The 23,747-nt window shown below is 42.2% G+C and overlaps 1 protein-coding gene and 1 long non-coding RNA gene across 7 annotated transcripts in view; one reads left to right on the top strand and one right to left on the bottom strand.

The window, feature by feature from the left end:
- On the bottom strand, positions 1-3,449 carry LOC148182758 (uncharacterized). The gene is made up of 4 exons (XR_015774288.1): positions 3,328-3,449; positions 3,084-3,200; positions 878-1,004; positions 1-787 (listed from the first exon to the last, which is right to left on the bottom strand). It is a non-coding gene; the product is annotated as an uncharacterized LOC148182758 (long non-coding RNA).
- Positions 3,450-3,837: 388 nt separating this feature from the next.
- Positions 3,838-23,747, top strand: part of CLTCL1 (clathrin heavy chain like 1) — a 34,703-nt gene continuing 14,793 nt past the window's right edge. For all 6 annotated transcript variants that reach the window (XR_001331557.2, XR_015774286.1, XR_015774287.1 and 3 more), the window contains exons 1-15: positions 3,838-3,994; positions 12,262-12,469; positions 16,438-16,706; positions 16,974-17,135; positions 17,585-17,698; positions 18,845-19,018; positions 19,278-19,475; positions 19,847-20,047; positions 20,171-20,323; positions 20,857-20,979; positions 21,796-21,933; positions 22,129-22,293; positions 22,652-22,832; positions 23,186-23,349; positions 23,502-23,627. Coding sequence is in view for 3 of the 6 variants with exons in the window: in XM_014253818.2 (XP_014109293.1) it covers positions 3,953-3,994; positions 12,262-12,469; positions 16,438-16,706; positions 16,974-17,135; positions 17,585-17,698; positions 18,845-19,018; positions 19,278-19,475; positions 19,847-20,047; positions 20,171-20,323; positions 20,857-20,979; positions 21,796-21,933; positions 22,129-22,293; positions 22,652-22,832; positions 23,186-23,349; positions 23,502-23,627 (2,418 nt within the window). In the remaining 3 variants the exon portion in view is untranslated. The remainder of the gene's footprint in view (positions 3,995-12,261; positions 12,470-16,437; positions 16,707-16,973; positions 17,136-17,584; positions 17,699-18,844; positions 19,019-19,277; positions 19,476-19,846; positions 20,048-20,170; positions 20,324-20,856; positions 20,980-21,795; positions 21,934-22,128; positions 22,294-22,651; positions 22,833-23,185; positions 23,350-23,501; positions 23,628-23,747) is intronic.

Consider the following 23,747-nt stretch of genomic DNA (forward strand, 5'->3'; position numbering starts at 1 on the left):
AGAGCATTATTTAAATGGAACTTTGCAGTAAAATGGACTGCAGGATATGTACAAGAAGTCAGTTCTGGATGGGAGACAGTGATAGAAGACAGTTCTTGTCTCAGCAGCAAGGAGTTTGTTGGAAGGAGAGAGAGAGACAGAGCTAAGGAAAGGGGCAGACTCCACTGTCTCCAGGAGACAAGCTGGAAAGAAGTCCAAGGAGCGAGGGTGTGGTTTGAAAAACAAGGAGTACAATTTCAAACTGGACTCTGAAGCAAACAGGGCAGTCAGTGAGGGCCTTGAGATGCATGAAATGAAAATTTTCTCCACAAGAGACTGAAACAGAACTTTGGGAGTTGTGACACTGTTATTACGGCACCAAAACATCTTTGTGCTGTGACTGCTGATCCATCAATCCCAAGGTTTGCATTTATCTGTTAGGCAAAACATTGATGCTCTGACAGTGCCAGGCAGAATTCAGCTGAGAACAGATGTGGATCAACATCCTGCATTCAGTGCTTTGCCACATGCAGCAGCTCTCCAGCAGTTTGCAGTGATCACGCACAAGGATGTGCAATTCCAACCCACAGACTCCTTGTTTCTTGGAGCTGCACTTTGAGGAGCACTCCAAATGTTTGGGTGTTGTCACTCAAGCAGGTCTCCTGTGGTGGATGCTTTCTCATACAGGCCAGATGATGTGCCAGTGACTTTTTTACCTACTTGTATCAAAAGAGGGAAGTGGCCAAACAGTTGGAAATTGAACACTTGTGTTAACCAGTGATTCGAACAGATGTTGTTGAGCAAGAACCTGAGAGAAACATTTAAGAGAAATGCACATTGCTTTATCAGTGAGACTTCCTTGCTGATTTTGTGGGAAGAAGACTGTGAACATACATACATTTTTCCATGTAAATAACAGCCCCTCCAAGACAAAAATGTAGGTCTTCTCAAACATTGGAAAAAAAGCATCAGGCTACCGTCCATAGGATGAGCCAGAAACCCAAATATTTGGATGAGAGCAACTTCTGGAAAAAATAGAGAAACATTTACCAGGAGCTTTACCATTTACATTGTTAAGGGATTGCTAGGGATTACACCCTTCTCAGCTGCTGAGTGCTGTGGCTCTGCTTTGTATAAAGGAGCAGGGGAGTAGCAGTCAGCTAATCTCAGGGGCACTAACACAGCAAACCATTAAAGACCTTTTACATTCCCTTTTAACAGATTATAGACTGTAGGAAAAATACCTTAAATAAGACCAGTAGTGCCTTTTCATTGAGAGACCCCCAACAAAATAAATATAGAAAACAAGGTTAAAAGACTCAGTTAAAACATCAGTGCATACAGCTGACAGTACAGAGGTCAGTTTCTTTAGCTGTGGAAGCTCAGGAGGCTGCAGAGTGGAGAAAAGATGGCAAAATACTTTTCCTATTTTTTCATTTGTGCCAAAATGTCCAACACTCTCAGCTCACTCTTCAGAGCTGATCACATTTGCAAAGAATTCAACCCTTGGGATCAGCAAAGCCAAGTCTTATAAAGGACAGATATTTAAACATAGAGCAGTGCAAAGAAGGTACAAATGAGAAAGACATAAGCAGACAAAAGTGTGTCAAAGCTCTTTTACGAAAAGTGAGATACTTTTTTTACTACAGAAATTATGAGATGTTGTAATTAGGATTTGGCCAGCTGGGAGTGGGCAAGAAGAACTATATTATTAAAATTGGAGTGAAGAAATACAAAGATCTTTAATTTTAATTATACTTTAAAAGAACCTCGGTTTCCTTAGCCAGTGATCTTTCTAGTTCATGGCAGCAGCTTAGTGCCAGACTACTAAGATTGTGCACAATGCACAGTGACTTTTATGCATTTGTAATTTCTAATAATAAAAATATCTCAGAGACAAATCTGTTGCTTCTTTGTCACAATTTTCTTTAAAATATCAATGATATAAAAATATATAACTATGTACACTACTTAAGAGGTACTACTTAATTTGTACAATAAGTGATGAAAGTATGTAGCTTTTTTTTTTTTAAGAAATAGCTATAAATTAGCAAAAATGGGAGCTCTAGATGTAATTAATTAGCATCCATAAAGTCAATGTGAGGGAGGGAGGTTAACAGAAATCTTACTGTGCCAAAATGGGCTGGTGACAGATACATCCTGATGTCCCACTGGTAGTCTGTCTCTGCAGCACTGCTGACTTGCCCTCATTCAGAAACTCATAACCCACCAAATTAAACTGCAACTAACAAACCTACAGAGCAGATGCTACTCAAACCTCTTTGGACCACCACAAAGAAAAGTTGTCTCCACTTTACCTCCAGTTTTCCTTCTTTCTTTTGAGAGACCAGACTTTGGTGCATAACCCCAGTCCTGAGTCCTCTGAGGAGACCTACAGATCCCAGATTCCTGCAGGGATGGGGCTTTAGCAGCATCTCCTTCCTAGCTAGCAGTGTTTCCTCAGTCCCATTGTAGACCATTCTTCATCAAGGGATCCCCATGGCTGCAGCCCATGACTGTGTGTGCCAGCAGAAACCCAAGTGTCTCAGCAAGCCATGTTTATGATTCCTGCAGAATCTTAACCCAGTTTTGGTAATTCCCAACTTCATGTATTAAAAATTAATGAGGTTGAGTGAAAATAATGAGGTTTTAAATTGTAATGTATATGAAATTGTTTTAATCTGCCTTCTGGTTTTGAGGCTTCAGGGGTCTCTTCAGCTTTGTATTAGAGATTCTCCTATAATCTTGTGTTTCCCAGAGCTGAGCTCTCTGGGAAAATGTGAACACAATGCTCTGGATAAAACTGCTGGAGCTAGCACCACTGCAGTCATTTCCACCTGAAAGGATTACTGTAATTTAGGAGAAGTATAATAGCACTAACATTAACTTCATCTCCCTCATCTAATGTTAATGGGCTGGCTAGGCGTGAGAGTAAAGAAAAAAAAAAGTGTTGATGCATCTCTTGCATGTTGGACCCTTCACTTCTTGGTTCCAACTCACAATGTCAACTCTTGGGGAAGGAGCCCTATTTCTATTTAGAAACTGAACAGGGCAGAACAGTTTGTTTTCATAGTTGGTAACTAGCCATAAACCCCCTCACCTACCTTCGGGCATGACTGGAGGGAGCACAGCCCACATGGTGCTAGGGTAAGTTGGTGGGTGGTGGGCCAAGAGCAACCGTCTGACGCAGCCAGACCCCAAGGCCTTTCGGGGTTCTGGGGCTGCCAAGGAGGAGAAAGAGGAGAAGGGTCGCACTTTGGCACAGCCAGCCACCACAGCAGGCGCCAGGCAAGCGGCTCCCAGCTTCCAGTGCCCACCAGGCAGCGGTGTTCCCTGCCTTACTCTCACCTCCGGCGGGAGTCCCGAGGCGCTTAGTGGAGCATTGCCCCAGCACCACCGCGCGGCTGTGGGGAAGGGAGAAGCCCTGAGGGTCAGTGTGAGGGTGGGCAGGGAGGAGCCCCGGGGCCCGGAGTGAGGGTGGGCCGGGGGCAGCGCCGGAGGGAGCCGGGGAGGGGGCCGGCTCACGTGAGCGTGTGTGGCAGCAGCGGAAGGATACCTGCACTCCGACCACCCCTCCCACCCCTCTCCGCTGGCCGTAGCCGCGGCGGGGACCACCTGCTCCTCAGAGCCCCGTCCCCAGCCCGTACCCTCAGCGGGAGTGAGGGATAGAGGGGCAGAGAAAGGCGGGAGGGTGAGGGCGGGCGAGAGGCTGCGGCGATGGGCGGAGGAAGAAGTACTGCAGGGAGGGACTATTTGAGGAGACCCTGGCAGGCTGGTGAGGTGCGGAGTGATCCCGGAGAGTGAGCGGCCCCGCGCTGAGGCCGAGGAGGGCGGCGGGCGCGCCGGGCGCCATCCCAGCGAGGGCTCCGCGCCTGCGCCGCTCGCTGCCGCCGTGAGGGGAGCACCGGCGGCCGCCCCGCTTCACCGCCCGCCCCTGCCCCGCGCCCCTGCCCCGGGGAGCTCGCCCCCAGCCATGGCCCAGATATTGCCCATTCGCTTCCAGGAGCACTTCCAGGTGAGCGCAGGGAGTCAGCGAAGGCGCGGGGTCGGGGTCCCCTTCTTTGCCTCACCCTGTCTCTAAGAGAGTGGGTGCTGAGGCCTAGGCTGGCTGGGGGAACGCTGAGGGCGGGGAGAGGGGGCCAGGCCGCGGGGGGACCTGCTCCGTCCGCTCCTTCCTTTTCCCCGGAGCGCGGCCGCCGTCCCGCTGGGCGCAGCGGGAAGGCGCGCGGGACCGAGCCCGCGCCCGGTGCTGACTCTGGGCTGCCGCTTCTGTTCATCCATCCGTCTGTCCATCCTTCCGTCTCTGGAGCTGTGTCCCCGCGGCGTGCGGAGCGGCCGCGATTTGTGCAGAGTCACTCGTCGCCTGAGGGACCTCCCGCTCCGGGGAGGGGGCGGCGCCGCGCCGGAGCCGCGCTGCTCGCCCCGGGCACCGCGGGCGCTCCCCCGCCTCAGTTCGGGCGGACGCCGCAGTCTTGCGGGCAGATTGTGGTTTTTCCTTTTTGCCTAAACGACCATCAGCCTCTGGATCGCGAAGGTTCCTGGAAACCTCTTTTTGTGCAGATGTGAGGAAACTGGTGAGATGAGGTGCAAGAAACCATTTGGACTTGGAAGCTGCACGGCCACTGTCCCTTCTTCCAAACATAACAATATAAAAAAATCCTCCCCCAAAATGACATGGATCTGTTCTTAATATCCTGTGAAAACCATAATGCCAGCATTGGAAAAGATCCATGGCTAATGGATGCAGCACAGACAAACCGGCTTATATGTTTCCTTGTGACCTGGTGGTGCGGGAGGGTTGTAAATGGAGTGAGAGAATAGCATTCTCTGAACGTGCAGTTTGAGGCAGGAATTAAAGGAATTTGCTAAATGAATGAGAGAACAGGAAGTGGACTTGGCAAGTCATCCTTCTGTCGCTGTACCGCCCCTTTCTGTCAAATCAGGCATCCATTTCAAAATACTAACTGGGTATCATCCACCAGTGTACTAAATGCCACTCTGGGCATTTCAGCTTGGGAAATGGTTATGGCCACTTCCAGCTCCCTTTGGGAAGTATTTTTTTGCTTAATTGAAAGAACTGTCCCCGTGACCCTAGAAGGAACTCTAGCCTCAAAAAAACAGTAATTAGAGTGAATTCCAGAAATATCTAATCTCTCTCTGTCCAAGCGAGGAGACACACCTGTGTCCTCTTGATCAAGTTTCCATGCATTCTGATCCTGAGTTTAACATGGTGAAGAATTCTGCAGTCACTCCACCTCCTCCCTGCCAGTGTCCACTATAGCAGTGATTCTGGTAATCTCAAATAGCTTTATGAGAGCTGTGGAACTCAAGAGCTGTCTTGAGTAAGAAACTTGGGATCAAAGTGATTTTGATGTCAGACTCTTCTTAGAGAGCCTGTAGTTCTTACCATTTAAAACTAGCAAGCATAACTGATCCTGCTGATTGTGTTTGATCTATACAATAGTGATGTGAGGACATCACACTTAATATGAAAGAGGTGTCCTGTGCTGCTTTGCATATTAAATGACTGTTTCTGTGATTACCAGTGTTGAGCGTCTTGCAACACTGCCAATATCAGCATTGTGCTACCTCAGGTTTGGGTGGGGGGCTGCCCACCCGCTTTTCAAGGGATTTGTACTGAAGTCATACTCTATTTTTTGCTCTTAAGCAATTTGATCGTATTGCAAAGGATAAGCCTGTGCTTGAGTTACTTTTCCTCGGCATGAAAGCTGCATGGAGGAGCAGGGAAAAACATGGGATGTCTCTTGGTAACATGTAGGAATAAACTTCAGCATTCACTCTTTCCTACTTCTCCCCCAGGCTGTGTGCAGAAGCCCTAAAGCAGTACTCTGCTAAAGAGATCGAGATCAGTAGTAGCTGGGAGTAGGCATGCAGTAGCCTCCTCATGCTGCTTCTGCAGTTGTCCCTACATGGTGGGATAAATAGGGAGCAGAAAACAGAAGGAATGTAGGAACCCATAGTGCTTGCTCTGGCTGGATATCTGCAGTACAGTTACATCAGCTCTAACTTATTGTATGTTGTAAATTAGAATCAAGAGTCATGAATTAATGTTGCATGGTGCCTGTTGTTGACTGGTAAAGAATTTGTGAAAGCATTAGGCCTTCTCTTCACAATGCTACACTGCCACACATATTTAGCCTTATCAGATTAATCTCTCTCCCCCACTCACATTCCTTCCAAGTAATTGTTTTGACTGGTTAAATTATCATATTTAAAATTAATATGGTAAATCTACTGTGCTGCTTTATGATAAAGCCAAAAAAGTTACAATTCCATGTAATTGTGTGTTTCAGTGATCCTAAGTTTAATCTTTCTGTGCCTTAATTCAATCTGTGTGCTGTTTCTACCTGTAGCCTTTTTAATTAATACAGCTTTAAGTGATTGGAATATCAGTTAGTGCTATAATTAATTCTAAGTTCATCCTTTTGCTGATGAAACATTATTTCCCTTAAGCTCAGTGTCTTCCCGAGGTAGGTGTATGTACTTCACTAAAAGAAGAGCTGAACCGTGCAGTAAGTGCTCTCCAGAGAAGCTAAACATAAGTTGCAGTGCTAAATACTGAACTGTTCGCTCCCACTCTCTCTTGCTGGAAGTGGATAAATGGTAGTGTGAAGTGAAACAGTGATCTTGGTCCGTGTATTGGAGGAGTGCTAGGGATCCAGCAGACTTGTTTGTTTACATTCTTTGTGCAGCGCATTTTGTCTTATGTTGATCATCCTTCTGACTGTAGTAGCTCCAAGCCTGTGCAGGAGGAGTGACTGCCAGTTGCAGGGCACGATCACTTGTTAAATTTGAAGTTGTTACAGCTTGGGTGTTCAAGTCCTGTGTGAGCTGAAGGACGGAGAATAGTTGCAGTGCAAAAAAGTTATCCAAGTCTTGATGTGGTAGAAGGAACTTAAAATCTGTTCAGCTCCATTTAATGCAATTGAACAGTTATTTTTAGATATGAACTCTGTCACTATGAGCCTTCATAAAGAACTTTCATCTTGCTAATTTTTTCCCCAGAAGATATTAGAGTTTGTGTTCCACAGCAAAGGAGGGGAATAAGACAAGGGCTTAGTTTTTATCTGTCTAGTGACTGCCCAGCTGCAGCAGTGCAAACTATGCCAAGTCCTGCTGCAGTGAATTACTCCTGCATATTACTTAAGCTAATGTGATTTAATTAGGTTCTTAACTCCGGCGTTTCTATTGGAGCAGTGAATTATAAATTATTTACCGGATTGAACTCTTCCAAGGAAATTGTAGTTTACAATGGAAGTGCAGTAGAAGACCAGTATACTGGTAGATAGACTGGAAGCAATACTACTGGAATCCAGTGTACAAAGTGTTCCTGATCTAAAATTAAACTTTTCCTTCACTTAGTCATTGCTCTAGTCTTAAAAGCATCTCTTTGTGCCTCTTTGAGCTTTTTTCAGTTCTCACTAGCAAAAATCTTTGCTTGTCTATGGGGAAAACTGCTGCTTAAGTAAGATCTCAGGTTCCAAGATTGGATCCATCATCCCTTCGATGCACAGACACACAGTTCTGCTTTCTGTTCAGTAACTGATACAGGTTCTTGAGCACAGCCAACTTCTGTGAGAAAACTTGTGTGCATGACGTGCTCTCAATACATAAGTGCAGCACTGACAAGCTAAAGATCCTGGTTTTAAGCATAAAGGATGAAGATTGACTTCCATTATTTTTAAGACAAAACCACTTTCTGTTTGGATACTCAGACTTGTCTTATTAAGAATTATTATCTGTTGTGTAATAGGCATGACTGAGCTGGGTGGCTTTCATAAGTTTGCTTTGGCTGGACATGTGGACTTAAGTAGTACTCAGGATATTTGCAAGCTGTAAGTGAATTTATTTAGATTTGTATTCAAAAGGTAGGGCTAAATATTATGGCTTGATTCAGCTATTCAGTGGTGAAGAGCCCAGATATGCTCACTGGATTCAGAAGTGCCCTGCACATGGTAGTGATAACTCATTCAGTAGATAATCCAATCCTCATCACAGACATACAGAAATAGATTTTTGTGTAGGGAGAAACTGTCCTTTGAGATGAAAGCCTAATTGCAACTGCAGCTCAGACCAGTGGTTTTGCATGTTTTGGGTCTTACATACTTCCTTGGTGTCCCTCAGCTGTCAGAATGGGAACTATAGCAGGAGCTGAGGTGAGGGTGAGCAGTTGAGCAGGAATGTCCAACAATTACATGCACATCCTTACTGAGCATGATTAGAGCTTTATGTAGCCACATGAGAAAGAGTTAAGGGAAACTATTACTGCATTCTTGGTTTGTATTATGTTTAAAAAGATATGTGCTTACAGAGCTTTTAGCAGGCAGATTTGTTTGGGTATGTACAGCCTCTGACTAAGCCTTACTCTTTTCTAATGGCCTTAGAAACAATAGTTGATCACCTCTAACAAGTATTTATTACTAGAATTATGTGGAATAAAGCTGAAATGGGATACTTATTAAACCTCTGGACAGATACTAAATTCAGAGTTCTGACTCCAGCATTTTACTGATGGTAGGTCCCAATTACTGGTGTGTCAGTATTAGACAGAAAGGCTTAGTTATTTCCCATTAGAGAAACAGACTTTTTGACAGACTCTAGTTTGAAGACTAGAGGTATCAGTATCTGAGTTGGTCTGTGCTGGCTCAGTCTAGATCACTGCACTCCACAGTAAGGGAAATACATTAGAAAGCTCAATATTTAGTAGAGCTCTTGTGTAAAAGACACATCTTGACTTTATTTCTTAGCAAATGGAACAATGCTGGTAAAGAAGGGGGAGAGACTAAATAGCTGATCGATAATGGTCTTTCATCCTGAATATCTTTGTGACTTAATTCATGTTGAGAAACAATGCATCTTGGTTTAATCTTTACCGTTTCAGTAGGTTCTCAATATCTGTAAAATGCTTAAAGGTCTTGTGGTATCTAATCCACTTTGTAGTAGTACTAGATATCTGTGAAGCAAACATCTTTGTTTATCTGGTTCATTCAGCCCGATAGCTACACGCACAGTGTAGAACCATTTTCACTAATGGGTATTAGGGCAGGAGAGGCTTTAGGCTGTTACTTGTAGAACAGAATGTTGTTACCCTTTCTCCTACAGCAGGGCTTGCTGTAACCTACATGGGGGTGCTTGGTAGGGCTTAACTGGATTACTCAGAAGTAGAGTGTGGGTGAAATAATGGAAATGATGGTAAATGGAATCATGGAAATCGTAGTAAATCACACCTCTGTAATGACTAATGCTGAATCTTTCTTTTCAGAAGAAAACAACCTTAGTTTGAGAGAGCGTACTGCTTGCCTAAGAAGCATAATAAAAAATGAAAATTTAGTAATAGTTGAGAGGCCTGTTCACTCCTTTATAAAAATAAACTGAAAAATCACTAGTTAATATATAATAACCTCTGTAATGACCTGTAGCATCTTCACCTGAGGCCTTTTAAGATACATAGCTAAGTGCTTGCTACCTCCTGTAATAAAGTTCTGATAATTTTCTGCTTGAGGAAGGAGGTGAAGGTGCTTTAGAACAACACTGTTCAGATCATTGTGGAAGATTTGTTCCATCCAGGGTAAAAGTGATGGCTGATGTCCTTTATTTGATGGTAGAGGGATTCTGCTCATATTCTTCTGTATAGTCAGTAAGGAATGTGCCTATTACAGTGCCTCACTTATCTCAGGAGGATACCTACTGCTCCCCTAATGGTAAGAACAGTCTTCAGTGTTTTCAGACTGCTAAACTGTGAACTGTGAACATTGACCGAGGCTTGCAGTATTCACATGACCATCCTTTAGGGAGTACTGGCATTTAGCCTTTAAAAGATGTGACGGGTTTCCCTAATAATAACGATGGCAGTGATACAAGGAGAATTTAGCATTACCTTTTCTGAAGCCTTTGCTAGATTTTATGATAGTTTAAAGCAGAAGATTTTAATACCCAGAGCATGATGCCAAATCATACTTGTCTTAGTGAAGATACCCCAAAATGTTTTCTTGCACAGGGATGAAGCTTTGAAGTGACTATTGGTGGGCTTAAAGCTGAACTTCAAGGAAATGCCTCAAGGTTCTCACTTTGCAAAATGAGTGGCCAGGGGCTGTGTCTTGAAGAGTAGGTCAAACTGAAGCACACTAATTGAAAAGAGACCTTGAAAAAAACTGTGTTTCTGCTTCAATACTCTGGAAATACATCTGAATTTGGATTAATTAAATCATTTTAGGAGCTTAGCTGTGCTGCCGTTAAATCTCTTGACTACTCCTGTGACAATCAGTCTCTTACCATGGACTGTACTCTGTTGGCAGATGGACTCGGAACATACTCAACATCAAAGTGCTTAAGTGTCAGCTGCTTGAACATGTAATTTGTGACAATATGTGGACATTGTCTGGTGTAGAGCAAGCGAGCAAGGACAGTGGAATTAAGAGCCTGTTGTTTATTTCTCTGTTATTCAAAATCACAGAAGTTGATGGATGATAAACTTGCATGTTTATTGGGTGCTAAAACATTGTGTGTTACATATGAAAGGTGCACGAGTTGTCTTGATATGAAAACTTCTTTCCTTACTGACACAAAAGCCTGTAATAGCCACCTACCTCATAGATTTGTTTTCAAAACTCTGGGTGCAAGCATGACCTTGTGCCTAAACTTTGATTCTCTTTTGGAATGAATGACACCTGCTGAAGTTTACTGTTGTGTATTAAGTATTTACCCCTAAAGTGAGGTGTTAGTTGAATGGCTCTCAGTTCTGCTGAGAAACTTTTATGGGAATGAGTAAATGACCTTTTACACATTCGTAGATTTGGCTTATATTACGGTACTGAAACTTGAGTCTGTTGAGATTAGCAGTTACTGGGCTGAATAGCTCTTCATTAGTCAGCTCAACAGAATACAAACAATTCCTGAGGCATTCTTGGGCACAGTCCCAACACACCATACTTAAAGGTATCTCTGTTACATACCCAATTTACGATTTAGTGAGTAGCATTACAGAAGCTGTAGCAAGCGATGATCAGCTTGCTCAAACACACTAAAACAGTGTTTGTGATGCCATCATGGGTCTTACTGCCCAAGGAATTCAGTCTATTGTATGAAGCTCCTGTTGCTGTGTAGCAAAGGAGCGTAATGACTGAGTGATGCTGGTGGTAGATTCTATCCTTTCTCCTTGAGGGCAGTAATTTTTCACTTGCAGTGCACTGAAAAGCAGTATAGGTTAATCCTTTGAGAAGCTTCAGTGAAGCTAATATAGTTCCTATGCTTGAAAACATTGCTTTGGGCCATAAAGCAGGTGCTCAGGTTTGTCACAGGTACATAAAATGCAGTTTACAGATGTACCAAACCAGGGTGTGCTTCATAGGTAAATCTGATTTACTGTGGACCAGTGAAACAGTGATGTGTGTTCACTGCTACCTCCTCCTGTTAACTGAAATTGAGAGTGAATGGAAACAAAGTTAACACAAAAGGATGAAAATGAGATATACCTGTCTTGTAGAGGAGTCTATTTGGCAGCTCAAAATTACTCCAGGTTACATTTAGAGTAACTACTTCGTTTTTGCTGTTGTGTGGTTGAGCACAAATTATGTTTTTAGAGCTGGGCATACGGCTGGAAGAGGCCTGCATTACAATCCCTGCCTTTGTTGTTGAGTCTAATGGCATGACATCTTGGGCAAGAAGAGGTGAAATGACTGTTTAACATATCTTTCTTATCTTTCACTGGTAACATATCTTTCTTATCTTTCACTGGTAAGAATTAGGTATTCTGTGAAGTAAGATGAAAAAGTTCACTTGTAGGCCAGTTGAGACCTGCTGTGTAGACTTCCTTCTGCACTTGCCAGGAGTGGGTTGCATAAGGGTAATTGATTCTTTCTGTACTACCCACTGATGTTGAACATTGTAGTTCTGCCACTTAGGTTTTGAACACTGAATTTACCAGCCTTGCTAAAACTGGAATAGTGATGCTACTGCTGGTATAGTCTTACCAGGTTACTAGAACCAGGTTAAGCAATAAACACATAAGTTAAAATTCCTTTTAGTTTGCATCAACAGTATGACTTCAGAATGTCTTTAGGACCTGGATATCGACAATTGTGTAGTTCATTGCCTGTGGAATGAAAAGACTCAGAAGATAAATCATAGTTCAATAGTGTACACTGTAATCAGAGAAGCTTGTCAGTCTTGCATTTCCTTCTGGAGGAGGTTTTAGACACAGAGGCTTGAGTTAGACCTTCAGCACAGGAAGGATAATAAAACACTCTTTTTTTGTCTTTCTAGCTCCAAAATTTGGGTATTAATCCAGCAAACATTGGATTCAGCACCCTAACAATGGAATCTGACAAGTTCATCTGCATAAGGGAGAAAGTAGGAGAGCAGGCACAAGTAGTGATAATTGACATGAGTGATCCAACAACACCCATCAGACGTCCAATTTCTGCAGAAAGTGCCATCATGAATCCAGCCTCTAAAGTAATAGCACTAAAAGGTGAGTAACCCTTTATGATTGCAGTATGAAAACTACTGTTAAGCTTTGTTACTACTTATTAATGCTTTTATACTTCATGTAAACTTTCTAAGAAGAATGTATATGAGGATAAGAATTCTTGCCTGAACTTGCATGCTGTATTTTTGGCAGTAGATCTTTCAGTAATCTTTGGATGATTTGCCTCCAAGTGGGTGTGAGATGCTTGGACCTGGCACTGCAGCCTCCTATCCTCACTGAGGACCAGGTCAGCATCTGGTGTACTTTCCCTTTAAACAGATACTGTAAACGTAATGGGCACTTGTATAGATGAGTAGTGGTGTAAAGCCATATTTTCTGCCATGTCCTGGCCCTTTCTTGTAGCTCTGAAGGTTTGACTAGATAGTGACAAAAATGTCGTAAGGATGGCCAGTAAGTGTAAAAGTCTAAACATAATAAACAAGTTTAACAAGCATGAGGTCTTGAAGCTAGAAGACCTTTGCTTACTGCTACCTGTGGTGTTGTTACTGCCTTTAAGCAGCACTCTTGAGCTCAAAGAAGTAATTTTTAATTCATGTCTGGCTCTTTTCTCAAATGACCGACATCTGGTATTTAATCTCAATAACTGTTACTGACTATGTACTTTTCTTCCTGCATCTTATCTAAACAGATGGTGAGTGAACTTTGTCCTGACATTGTATGTTTGGTAGTACAGAATGGTCCAATCTCATAAAAAGTACTGAACTTTAAGGTAGCCATTTGACAGTTCACTTCATGGCCAGGTGGGGGAATCTTAATCCTCAACTGGTATTACAATGATCATGTTCTCCATTGGCTCGTTTCTAACCATTTGGCTGTTTTGACTATTGACTGTACCAAGTGAAGGAGGAGAGTGTGCTTTTAATGTTCATGTGTATATGTGATTGAAGTACAGTTGATAGACAAAATGAAGTTGCAAAATTTTTATGAGAGACCTCTGCTAGCATGTCCTGTGTGCTATTCATTTCTGCCTAAGTGTGTTTTTTATTGTGAAAAATTATGGTGAAATTACTTCGGGGTCCAAGAAACTGTCCTCAGAGCTGGTGCAAAACCTTTAACTTCTTTTCTTTGGTCTCAGGCTTATACTGACATCAGGTGAGAACTAAAATAAATCTGTGATTCAGCTGAGATAGTTATGCATCTTGCAAAGGACTGCCTTACCCTGGGTATGGGTAAAGGTAATAATGAAAAAAAGTCAGATCTGTTAAGAGCTTATTGTACTTTATCTTGAACCCCTTCAAACAAGCTGTATTGGCAAGGAAAATGCCTTCTCTACACTAGCAGAGCTTTGTCCACCTCTTAAAAGGAATCTATGTAACCTGGTTTTAAAACTAATATACTAACTGAATGGATTATCATCAGCTTCAAAGAATATAGCTTTATTCTTTCTAGTTAAGGCTTGCTCAAAAGGAGTATTGTTCTGTCCATTCAGAGTGAATAAATCTGTCCTCTGAATCAACAAGGTTGAGTTAATGATGTTGACATTCAAAGTTGTGTTGTCAAGTGTTGCAAACTTGATCTCTTCTATAAATAATCTAGTGATCAGAAGTTTGGGTAGAACAGAGAGTTAATAGAGCTACCTAACCAATATCCATGATGACCATGATTTCCCTGCTGATTGAGTGAGACTTCAATAGTCAAAATGGTTATGTATTGTGATTCAGTGTGCCATGATGGGGAGTTGCTTGTAATCCCAGGATTATAGAGCAACAAATGTAGAAACCCACCCTCAGAAAAAGAAATGAAATGGTTCTTGATTTTAATTGCTATACAGTATGCACAATTTCATTTCTGGATTGCATGTGGCATTCTCCTGGTGTACTGAGATTTATACATTGTCCTTGTGTTTTTGGTCTTCTTGCACTGCTCTGTACTGGGAGTACTCAGCAGTGGGTTTAAGTGGAGAATGCAGCATTTGAGGGTGCTTCCATTCTTTGTGGAATGGAGAAACGTCATGCACCAGTCAACTGAAATGTAAATTCTTGTGCTTTCGATGTTCAAAAATTGAATCTGCTTACTTGGTTACGCCTGTATAGTCTAAATAGACTCACCAGTTTGGTAGTTTGATCAGAAAAGCCTTAAATCTTTTTGTCTCAAATCTTGGCCTAATAAAATGTTCAAGTAGACGTAAGACTCAGGTGCACACTTGCCCTCAGCAGATCCTGCTTTCTCGATCCAAATAACAGATTTTTTTTTTTTGTAGTTTAATTACAGTTCAGGGTTGTGAAGTTTGAATATATGTTGTCACACTTAGGGAGTTGTAAAGTGGTGGCTTCTGCAGCTCCCAATATCCAGGGCTAAACTGCCTAGTAAAGCTTGTAGAAGCCATTTCCAACTGTGACACAGCAGTTAAATTTAGTCTAGAAAGAAGACAAGCATGAGCTTTTAGCTGTTTGTCAGTTTCTTCTATGTTCTTAAAACTAGGAAAGACATCCTGCTTCCTCTTCAGGAAGACTGTCCTTAGGAGCAGTTTCTGTATGCACGTATTGGGATTGTTGTTTAGATGGTGACCAGAGCCCTTCCAGAACTACTTATCTCCTGGCTGCATGTGAGGCTGCACACTGTGGGAGTTCAAAATCCATCTCTTGATAGCACCAGGCCATTGTTGGACAAATTGTTGTCCAATACAGTAAATATGCTGTTTCCAGCTATCACTTTACAGGCCTGGGCTTACTGCATCTGTCTAGCACAGTAAATACATGTGCAGAGCAAAGTATTCATTAGCAGGCTGCTTTTGGTCTCAGGAAAGCCAGCAAGCTCTCCTAGGATGTAGGTGATCAGGTTGATAGTTCTCTATGCAGTTAAACCAGGCAGCAAATGCTGCATGCAATAGCTCTTAAGTCTTGCATTGTCTCTTGGCACTGCATTAAACTAACATGATCAATTTATGTATAAATTATGCTAAAACAGAGCAGTTCAAGATACTTACTAACTTGGGATTAGTAACTCTTGAATACTGTTTCTTGGTGGCCAGCAGCCTTTATCTATCAGTGAACATCTCCCAGTTTGGCAGTCACAAGTGTTACTAACAGGAAACACTTCTGAAGTGGGGATAGAAATAATGGCATTACAAGCCAGTACTCCAGCAGTCTGAGTGGGTGTCTTGTGAACAGAAAAGAAAATTCCTGGAGCCAAGTTGTCTCATCTGCAGTAAAATAAAACATTACTTTGACTTTATGAAAGGAATTGATTCCTTTATTCTTTATAGTTTGGTTCAATTAGCATTGGTTTTAAGCCTACTTAACAGGGTAGGGCTTCTGGTTGTTTAAAAGGACTACTAAATCAAGCCTAAAACTGCAAGTATAGTTTCCTAAACCATGAAGAAGTAATCTTAACTGGAACTAAAACTCCAAACCTTCCTACAGTCTTTCTGAACTTTTGACTGTCCTCTTCAGTAGGCACTTGTTGTACAAAGCCCATCTAGTTCAGTGTGCAATTCATCCAGCAGGAAAACAAAATGGGAGCTGTGATCCTCGGCTGTCTCAAGCTGTTTCAAGTCTCCTGCTGTTTGACTCAGTCCAGGTCAGCAGCTACTAAACTGACATAAGCTGGAGCCATTCTTTCTCTTAATTATACTGAATGACATCTACTAGACATCTGCAACTTGGCGTACCAGTACTGCCAACTAAACAAGAGTTTACACAAGCTCTGTAGCTTAGACTGTCTTTTTACAACAGCTTATGGTGAAAGTGTCTGTGCTTGTCAGTTGTTGGAATGTCTGTGTGAGTGTCTATAAGGAGATTTTCTTGGTTTTGGGATGGTGCAGGTGTTGGGGGTGGAGAGGGGATTCTGTTAAGAGTCAAGTGTCAAAGGAGACTGAGATTGACAGGACACTACCCTGTCTGTAACACCACTGGAACAGAGGGTTAAACTGGGTGCTTGTAAATGGGCAAACCATAGGATGGCCATTATGGTGATTGATCTGTGATGTTTCTTGGATTTTGTCATAATAGCCGGAAAGACACTTCAGATCTTTAACATTGAGATGAAAAGTAAAATGAAAGCCCACACAATGGCAGAGGAAGTGATCTTCTGGAAATGGATATCTGTGAATACAGTTGCCTTGGTGACAGAGACAGCAGTGTACCACTGGAGCATGGAGGGAGAATCACAACCCCAAAAGATGTTTGATAGACATGCTAGTCTTGCAGGCTGCCAAATCATCAATTACAGAACAGATGAACACCAAAAATGGCTGCTGCTGATAGGAATTTCAGCACAGGTAAGTTCCCTGGCGCCAACATATTATGAAGATAATTGGGAAAGCCCTGGCCCCACTTGACTTAATAGCTGCTGTAGTCTAACTTTGGTTTCTATAAATAAAAAATTGAAAACTATCTTTTATGTAGGAATAGCCTGACTTTTAATTCAGTTCAAGTGTTGGAGGAGGGGATGAGAGGCATTTGCTGCTTTTTAGTTCGCTGTCCCAGGGGTCTTGCTACAAACATTTGAAATCTTATCTCTAAAAGCTGACCTTTCTTTTTTCTAGCAAAATCGCGTGGTTGGTGCAATGCAGCTGTATTCAGTTGATAGAAAAGTCTCCCAGCCTATAGAAGGCCATGCAGCAGCTTTTGCAGAATTCAAAATAGAGGGAAATGCCAAACCTTCTACCCTCTTCTGTTTTGCTGTGAGGAGTCCTGCAGGAGGCAAGGTAAAGTCTGCAGCTATGTTCCTGTAGTGCCATAGGAAGGTTTGCATCAAACTGAACGTGGAATTCAGTAGCATTGAATATGCTACAACTTCTGAGCAGTCTGTGCAGGGCTAAGGTAACACCACAGTAAATGCCTTGGCCTTTCTAGTCTTTCCCTGCAAAACCGATGAATTGACAAGTGTGTCTCAAAATGTCATGAACAGGCTGTCTTGAATAGGAATAGTTGACTTTCATAGAAAGCATGGTTGTTTTGGTTTTTTTATTCTTCTCACAGGTTTTAATTTATCAAGTTCTAGAAAACTTAATATTCTGAATATGTGGAGCACAGCTCCCCAGACTGTGTTGGCCAAATGTGGCAGATGATTTCAGCAGCACATCTGAGGAAAGGAACTTCTTTCATGTGGCTGTACTTGCAGGCAATCTTGTGACATGAACTTTTTTCTTCCTAGCTGCACATAATCGAAGTAGGTCAGCCAGCTACTGGAAATCAGCCATTTGTTAAGAAAGCTGTTGATGTGTTTTTCCCACCTGAGGCACAAACAGACTTTCCAGTGGCAATGCAGGTAAATGTTTGACCCCCAAAAAAATGAGCTTTATAGCCTAGCAAGGAGCTGACATCTGTTGTAAAGACTGCTTTCTATAGTGCTTTGCTGTCATTCTTCCTCGTTCTGGGAGGGGTGTTAATAGGTTTGTGGGAGGTAGCATGGACATTAAAACAGTAATTTAAATATATAGACTGTTCCTGTATTTTAAAAGATAATAAACAAAAAGGCCCAACAAAACACCTACTGAAAAAGAACCCAAACCAATGTAACAGACCCCCAAAAAAACCCTTGAGAATGTCTTCAGGGAGAGTATATCCATCACTTCGGCTATTCAACTTCCTGCTTAATGTTCCAAGTTCTAGATAAGAATATTAGCATACCTCCTGTAGTAGCAGCGCAGAAAAGGCAATTTGGGGCATTAGTGGGAGGTTCTGCAGGGAAGAGCAGAGCTGGTTGCTATCACAAACCAAATTTCACTTTGCATGTCTCTAGGACTAGAAATTGTGTCATAAAATCAGACTATCTTGGAGTGTAAGACTGCTGGCAAGTCGAATAGATCAGCTATAAATAAATAGACCACAATAAATAGATGCCCATAACTAAGGTGCATGCATGGCAGGATTCATGTAGCTCTATACTTCAGCTTAAGGCTTAATTAACAAAACATCCAAAGACTTGTTCCAAGGGGAGAGTACTTCTATATCTTAAGACCGTTTTGGCTTGACAGATAAACTGGAGTATTTAGTAGATGAGCTTGGTTTAGATTCTGCTGGTGCTTTGGGTAGGCTTTGTTGGAAGAGAATGGGATTATCTCATTAGTATTTCTGAACAGAAACTTGTACTGACATATCTAGTCTAGAATGCTAATTATGCCCAAACTTTTTTCCTCAGCTTGGCTTATTAGGATGAGGAGTATGTTCTTTGCTGCAGATGAATTTTGATTTCCCTTCAACCTCTCTATTCACTGGAACTACGCCTGCAAATGGCCAGCAAAGCTGATCATTGCTTTTGAGTCTGAAAGGAAGAAGCCCGAAGCTATATTTGTTCTTAGTGTCAGTACAAAGGCATGTCACTGCAGTACTTCCTTATGACTAGGCTAAAGGCAGCTGTCTGAAGTGTTACAATCTTACTAGTTTTGACTAATAAAAACCTGTCTTTTGGCAGATTGGAATTAAGCATGGTGTTATTTATCTGATCACGAAATATGGATATATCCACATGTATGATTTGGAGTCTGGAGTGTGCATCTACATGAACCGTATCAGTGCTGATACTATCTTTGTCACAGCTCCTCATGAACCTACCTCAGGCATTATTGGTGTGAATAAAAAAGGACAGGTAACAAAGCCACCATTCCGTTTCTGAGCCTTCTAAAGTTCAAATAGAATGTAACAAACCTGATGAGGGACAAATGCTATGGAAGGGAGCAAGTGACTATTTGATTAATAATATTTTATCTCTCCTAGTACAGAGAGAAGAACTTGGTTTTTTAGTAATCTGCTCCTTCACTGATAAACTGCATAGCCATTTTGTTGTTATATTTCACAGTAGTTGTGGAAAGGTCAGTACTCCTCAATATGCCTCTTGTCCTTTCCAGGTGCTTTCTGTGTGTGTTGAGGAAGACAACATAGTGAACTATGCTACAAATGTTCTCCAGAATCCTGACTTGGGACTGCGAATGGCTATACGTAGTAACCTCGCTGGGGCAGAGGAGTTATTTGCCAGAAAGTTTAACACACTGTTTGCTCAAGGAAACTATGCAGATGCTGCTAAAGTAGCTGCATCTGCACCAAAGGTAAGTAACTCCAAAGGTAAAGCTTAGAAATCATGGAAATTTGCCTAAGCTTATTGGATTGCTTAGCTCACTTGTATCTCAGAGCTTCACATTCAAAACATAAATGCTGTTTTCGTTCTCTGCAGTCTGGTAGTGGTTCTGACTAATACATTCCCCTGTATCCCATAAAGGAGCATTTGCTATCCATTTCTAACCAGACTGGACTTTCTGTGGCCACTAACTTCCTGCTAGAAAGTCACTGGTTTGATGGTCTCTATCCTGAAGGTTTAACCATAGATGCTTCAGTTTATCCTTAAAACCCGCTTTTTTTACTAATGCTATTCAGTCTTCACTGATTAAACACTGCTTCTCTCTCTCTTGTGCCTGTTCAGGGAATTCTACGTACCAGTGATACAATTAGGAAGTTCCAGAGTGTACCGGCTCAGCCTGGGCAGGCCTCTCCCCTGCTCCAGTACTTTGGAATATTGCTTGACCAGGGACAGCTGAACAAGTTTGAATCTCTGGAGCTCTGTCGCCCCGTCCTGCAGCAGGGCCGCAAACAGCTTCTGGAGAAGTGGCTGAAGGAAGACAAGGTAGGCTCAACCATGACAGTAGCCTCCTTCTGTTGCCTTGTAACAATTGAGTGTGAACAATACTTTTGTTGATGCTACATCTCTGAATTCTTCTGGTTGACAAAATACTACTTCTGACTTCAGCTGGAGTGCTCTGAGGAGCTGGGAGACTTGGTGAAGACGGCTGACCCAACCCTTGCACTCAGTGTCTACCTTCGAGCTAATGTGCCAAACAAAGTGATTCAGTGCTTTGCTGAAACTGGTCAATTCCAGAAAATAGTGCTGTATGCTAAGAAGGTAAATCATTTATCACAAAGTACAGGCTCTGCCTTATGTGTAATGTATCCATTGTGCAAATCATAGTGTATTGCTACAGTCTAAAAAGTCTGCAAAAAATAAGCTTCAAAACATCCAGAATTTTATGAAGTATTAATTTAATGTACTGCCTTAAGCTTATTCTGTGGAATAAAGATAAGATTCTTAAATTTCTTAGACTTTGTTTTGTAATGCATAAAGAAAGAAAAATTGCCTAATGTCCACTTTTAAGTTTAGGACTTGATAAATAGGGCTTTAGCACTGTTGAAAAAATTATTCCAAGTAGTTTCTTAAATAGCCAGAAAATTGCCCTGGTACAAGTTCAGTTACTAAGTAAGGGAATACTGAATTTCTGTGTCAACAGACAAGAAATGCTTTTATCTGAGAATTCCTGGAAGATGGGGGATGGGCACTATGAGCTCCCAACAGTTTATAGTCCCTGTGCTAAAGAACCTGAAGGTTTAACAGAAGTGTGAAGCTTCCTAAATACACATGACTGTTTCTGAAATATCTAGGTTGGCTATACCCCAGACTGGATCTTCCTCCTGAGAAGTGTGATGAGAGTCAGTCCAGAACAAGGCCTGCAGTTCTCTCAGATGCTGGTACAGGACGAGGAGCCACTGGCTAACATTAACCAGGTGAGGCCTACAACAAGGGTACTCGTCTCTTTCTACACAGAGGGAATAGTGCAGTACCATTCTGGGGACTGGTAAGCCTGGTTCACATCTCTTGTCATCTTGATTAGAGGAATTACTAAATAGTCTAGTCAGGTTTGGTTATCATCGAGTCTTTAGTGGCAAGTGCATTCTCAAGTTCTTGTGGAAGCTTTCTGGTTTATTGGTAGTAAACCTGCCACAATCTTAGTCTAAGCAATAGTGTTATTATCCTGCCGTTGGCTTTAATGGAGCATGCATCTCCCCATGCAGAGAATTTATAGGAAGATGAACAAATAATCCTAACTTCAGTTCTGGCTGCCATTGGCCACTTCTTGTTAAATGGATGGAGAAATAAAGGGAACATTTTGCATCATTAAGTAACTGAAGCTACTTGGAAAAAGTCTTGGCTTTTCTTCTAGCAACTATCCCAACAAGAGAGAAGGGATGAGCTTTGCATGCTGTGTTAGAAGTAAATAAGAGTGGATAGTAAAGTCTGGCATAATAGCTCAGAGTACTGCACTTCTTCCATTCTAGAGAAGAAGGAAATATGTGAAACTTGTCTCTCTATTACCATGATAGTAATACTATGAAAACAAGGGAATGCAGCATGCTAGGTGCTGTGATGGCCTGGTGTCTGGGTTTGAGACAAGTTAAGATCTTGGCATAAAGCAGACAATAGGGGATACAGTATCATAACATCACCCCAGAACACCTGTCTAGCCAGGCTTTTTGTATACACAGAAAAATGTACATGTGTGTACATAGACCTTTCTTCTCTAACTTGACTAATCTCAACAGATTGTGGATGTGTTCATGGAGCACAGTCTTCTGCAGCAGTGCACATCCTTTTTGTTGGATGCCCTGAAAAACAACCGCCCTGCAGAAGGCCACCTTCAGACCCGTCTCCTGGAAATGAATTTGATTCATGCCCCGCAGGTATGACCCACTTCCTCCAAAAAGGGAGAGACAGTACTGTATTTGCACAGAATAGGATGTCTGATACAGTTATCTGTAAGTTGTTTAGTAACGTGCAAGTCTTCTAAGTAAGTCACTGCTGTGACTTCTTAACAACTTGTAGGCTGAGCTGCTGTGATTCTCTTGACAGTCTGAATATGAAATGTAACCTCGTAGGTTGCAGATGCCATTCTTGGAAACCAAATGTTTACACACTATGATCGTGCTCATGTTGCCCAGCTGTGTGAAAAGGCAGGCTTGCTCCAGCGAGCTTTGGAACACTACACGGATCTCTATGATATTAAACGAGCAGTTGTTCATACTCACCTCTTGAATCCTGAGGTAAGTGTTGTCCAGAGTAAGAAAGTGACGTGAACAGTCTTTAGCACTTCTGCAGCTGCCAGAAGATGGGTTGTAGGTACTGAAGTAGCTGTGATTCAAGAACAATTGTCCAGTTAACAATTAAGTTGTATCAGTGGCTTAAATCTGACCTCAGTTTCCCAAGTGGACGTTTCAAATATTATTTCCAAACTGCACTTTTGTAATTGTAAATACAGTGAGTGTTTCTTATTATGTCTTTGGTCTTAGTTCATGGAAGACTTCTCTCTAGTAGCTGGGGTAGAAACTGTTTAGTTGGCACATCTTAGAAATCAGTCAAATCCTGTGTGAGTTACTGAGTAAAATTTCTGTCTCTTTGCAGTGGCTTGTGAACTTCTTTGGCTCTCTCTCCGTTGAAGACTCCGTGGAGTGTTTGCGTGCTATGCTGTCAGCCAACATTAGGCAAAACCTACAGCTCTGTGTGCAAGTTGCTTCTAAATACCATGAACAGCTTGGCACCCAGTCTCTTGTGGAGCTTTTTGAATCTTTCAAAAGCTATGAAGGTACAGTATTAGAGGGAAGCAGCTTACTTGGAAGCACTAACTGATTGAAGCTAACAGTAAGGATTGTAGCTTTTATGGGAGAGGTACCGGTCACATGGCTGGATCTTAGGATACACTTATGAAAGTGAGCTCATCTCAGTGAGTTCTAGGGGTAGTTTTGTTCTAGATAGTTTCTTAGCTCTCTTGAGTAAAGATCAGAAAGAAAGATGAAACCTGAAAGAAGTTTCTGATTCTCCCTGCAGTTGACTGAAAGCTACTCTCTCAGCAAGGCTGAACTAAGTCACAAGCTGAAGCCCATGCAGCCTTCACTTGCTTCACTTCTAACAATGTTAAACACATGTGACTCTTTCCAGGACTGTTCTATTTCTTGGGTTCCATTGTAAACTTTAGCCAGGATCCAGATGTTCACTTCAAGTACATCCAGGCAGCTTGCAAGACTGGTCAGATAAAGGAAGTGGAAAGGATTTGCCGTGAAAGTAACTGCTATAACCCAGAACGAGTGAAGAACTTTCTGAAGGTAAATACTCCGCCCAGGGGATTGAAGGGTCCTTTTGTATGTTTTGCTTAGCAGCAGAACTACTGCTTTCTAATGGAGGGAAACGCCAAAAAGGTTTAGTTGGCATGGCTATGAATAATTTATTGCTTTTTCCTCTTTCACACAAAATACAGGAGGCAAAGCTCACAGATCAGCTTCCTCTGATCATTGTCTGTGATCGGTTTGACTTTGTTCATGACCTGGTGCTCTATTTATATCGCAATAATCTGCAGAAGTATATCGAGATCTACGTACAGAAGGTAAGGACTTGTTCTTTACTTCATTATAAGGAGCTTAACAGACTACAGTATAATCTGCTGTCTCTTTTTGCTTACTCCCCCAGTGCAGAGGCACTTCATTAAGCCTTTTGTCTATCTCAA

This window comes from Pseudopodoces humilis, chromosome 20, assembly GCF_049639895.1.
Source record: "Pseudopodoces humilis isolate 2021_Gansu_Grassland_sample_001 chromosome 20, ASM4963989v1, whole genome shotgun sequence".
In the NCBI taxonomy this organism is placed as follows: Eukaryota; Metazoa; Chordata; class Aves; order Passeriformes; family Paridae; genus Pseudopodoces; species Pseudopodoces humilis.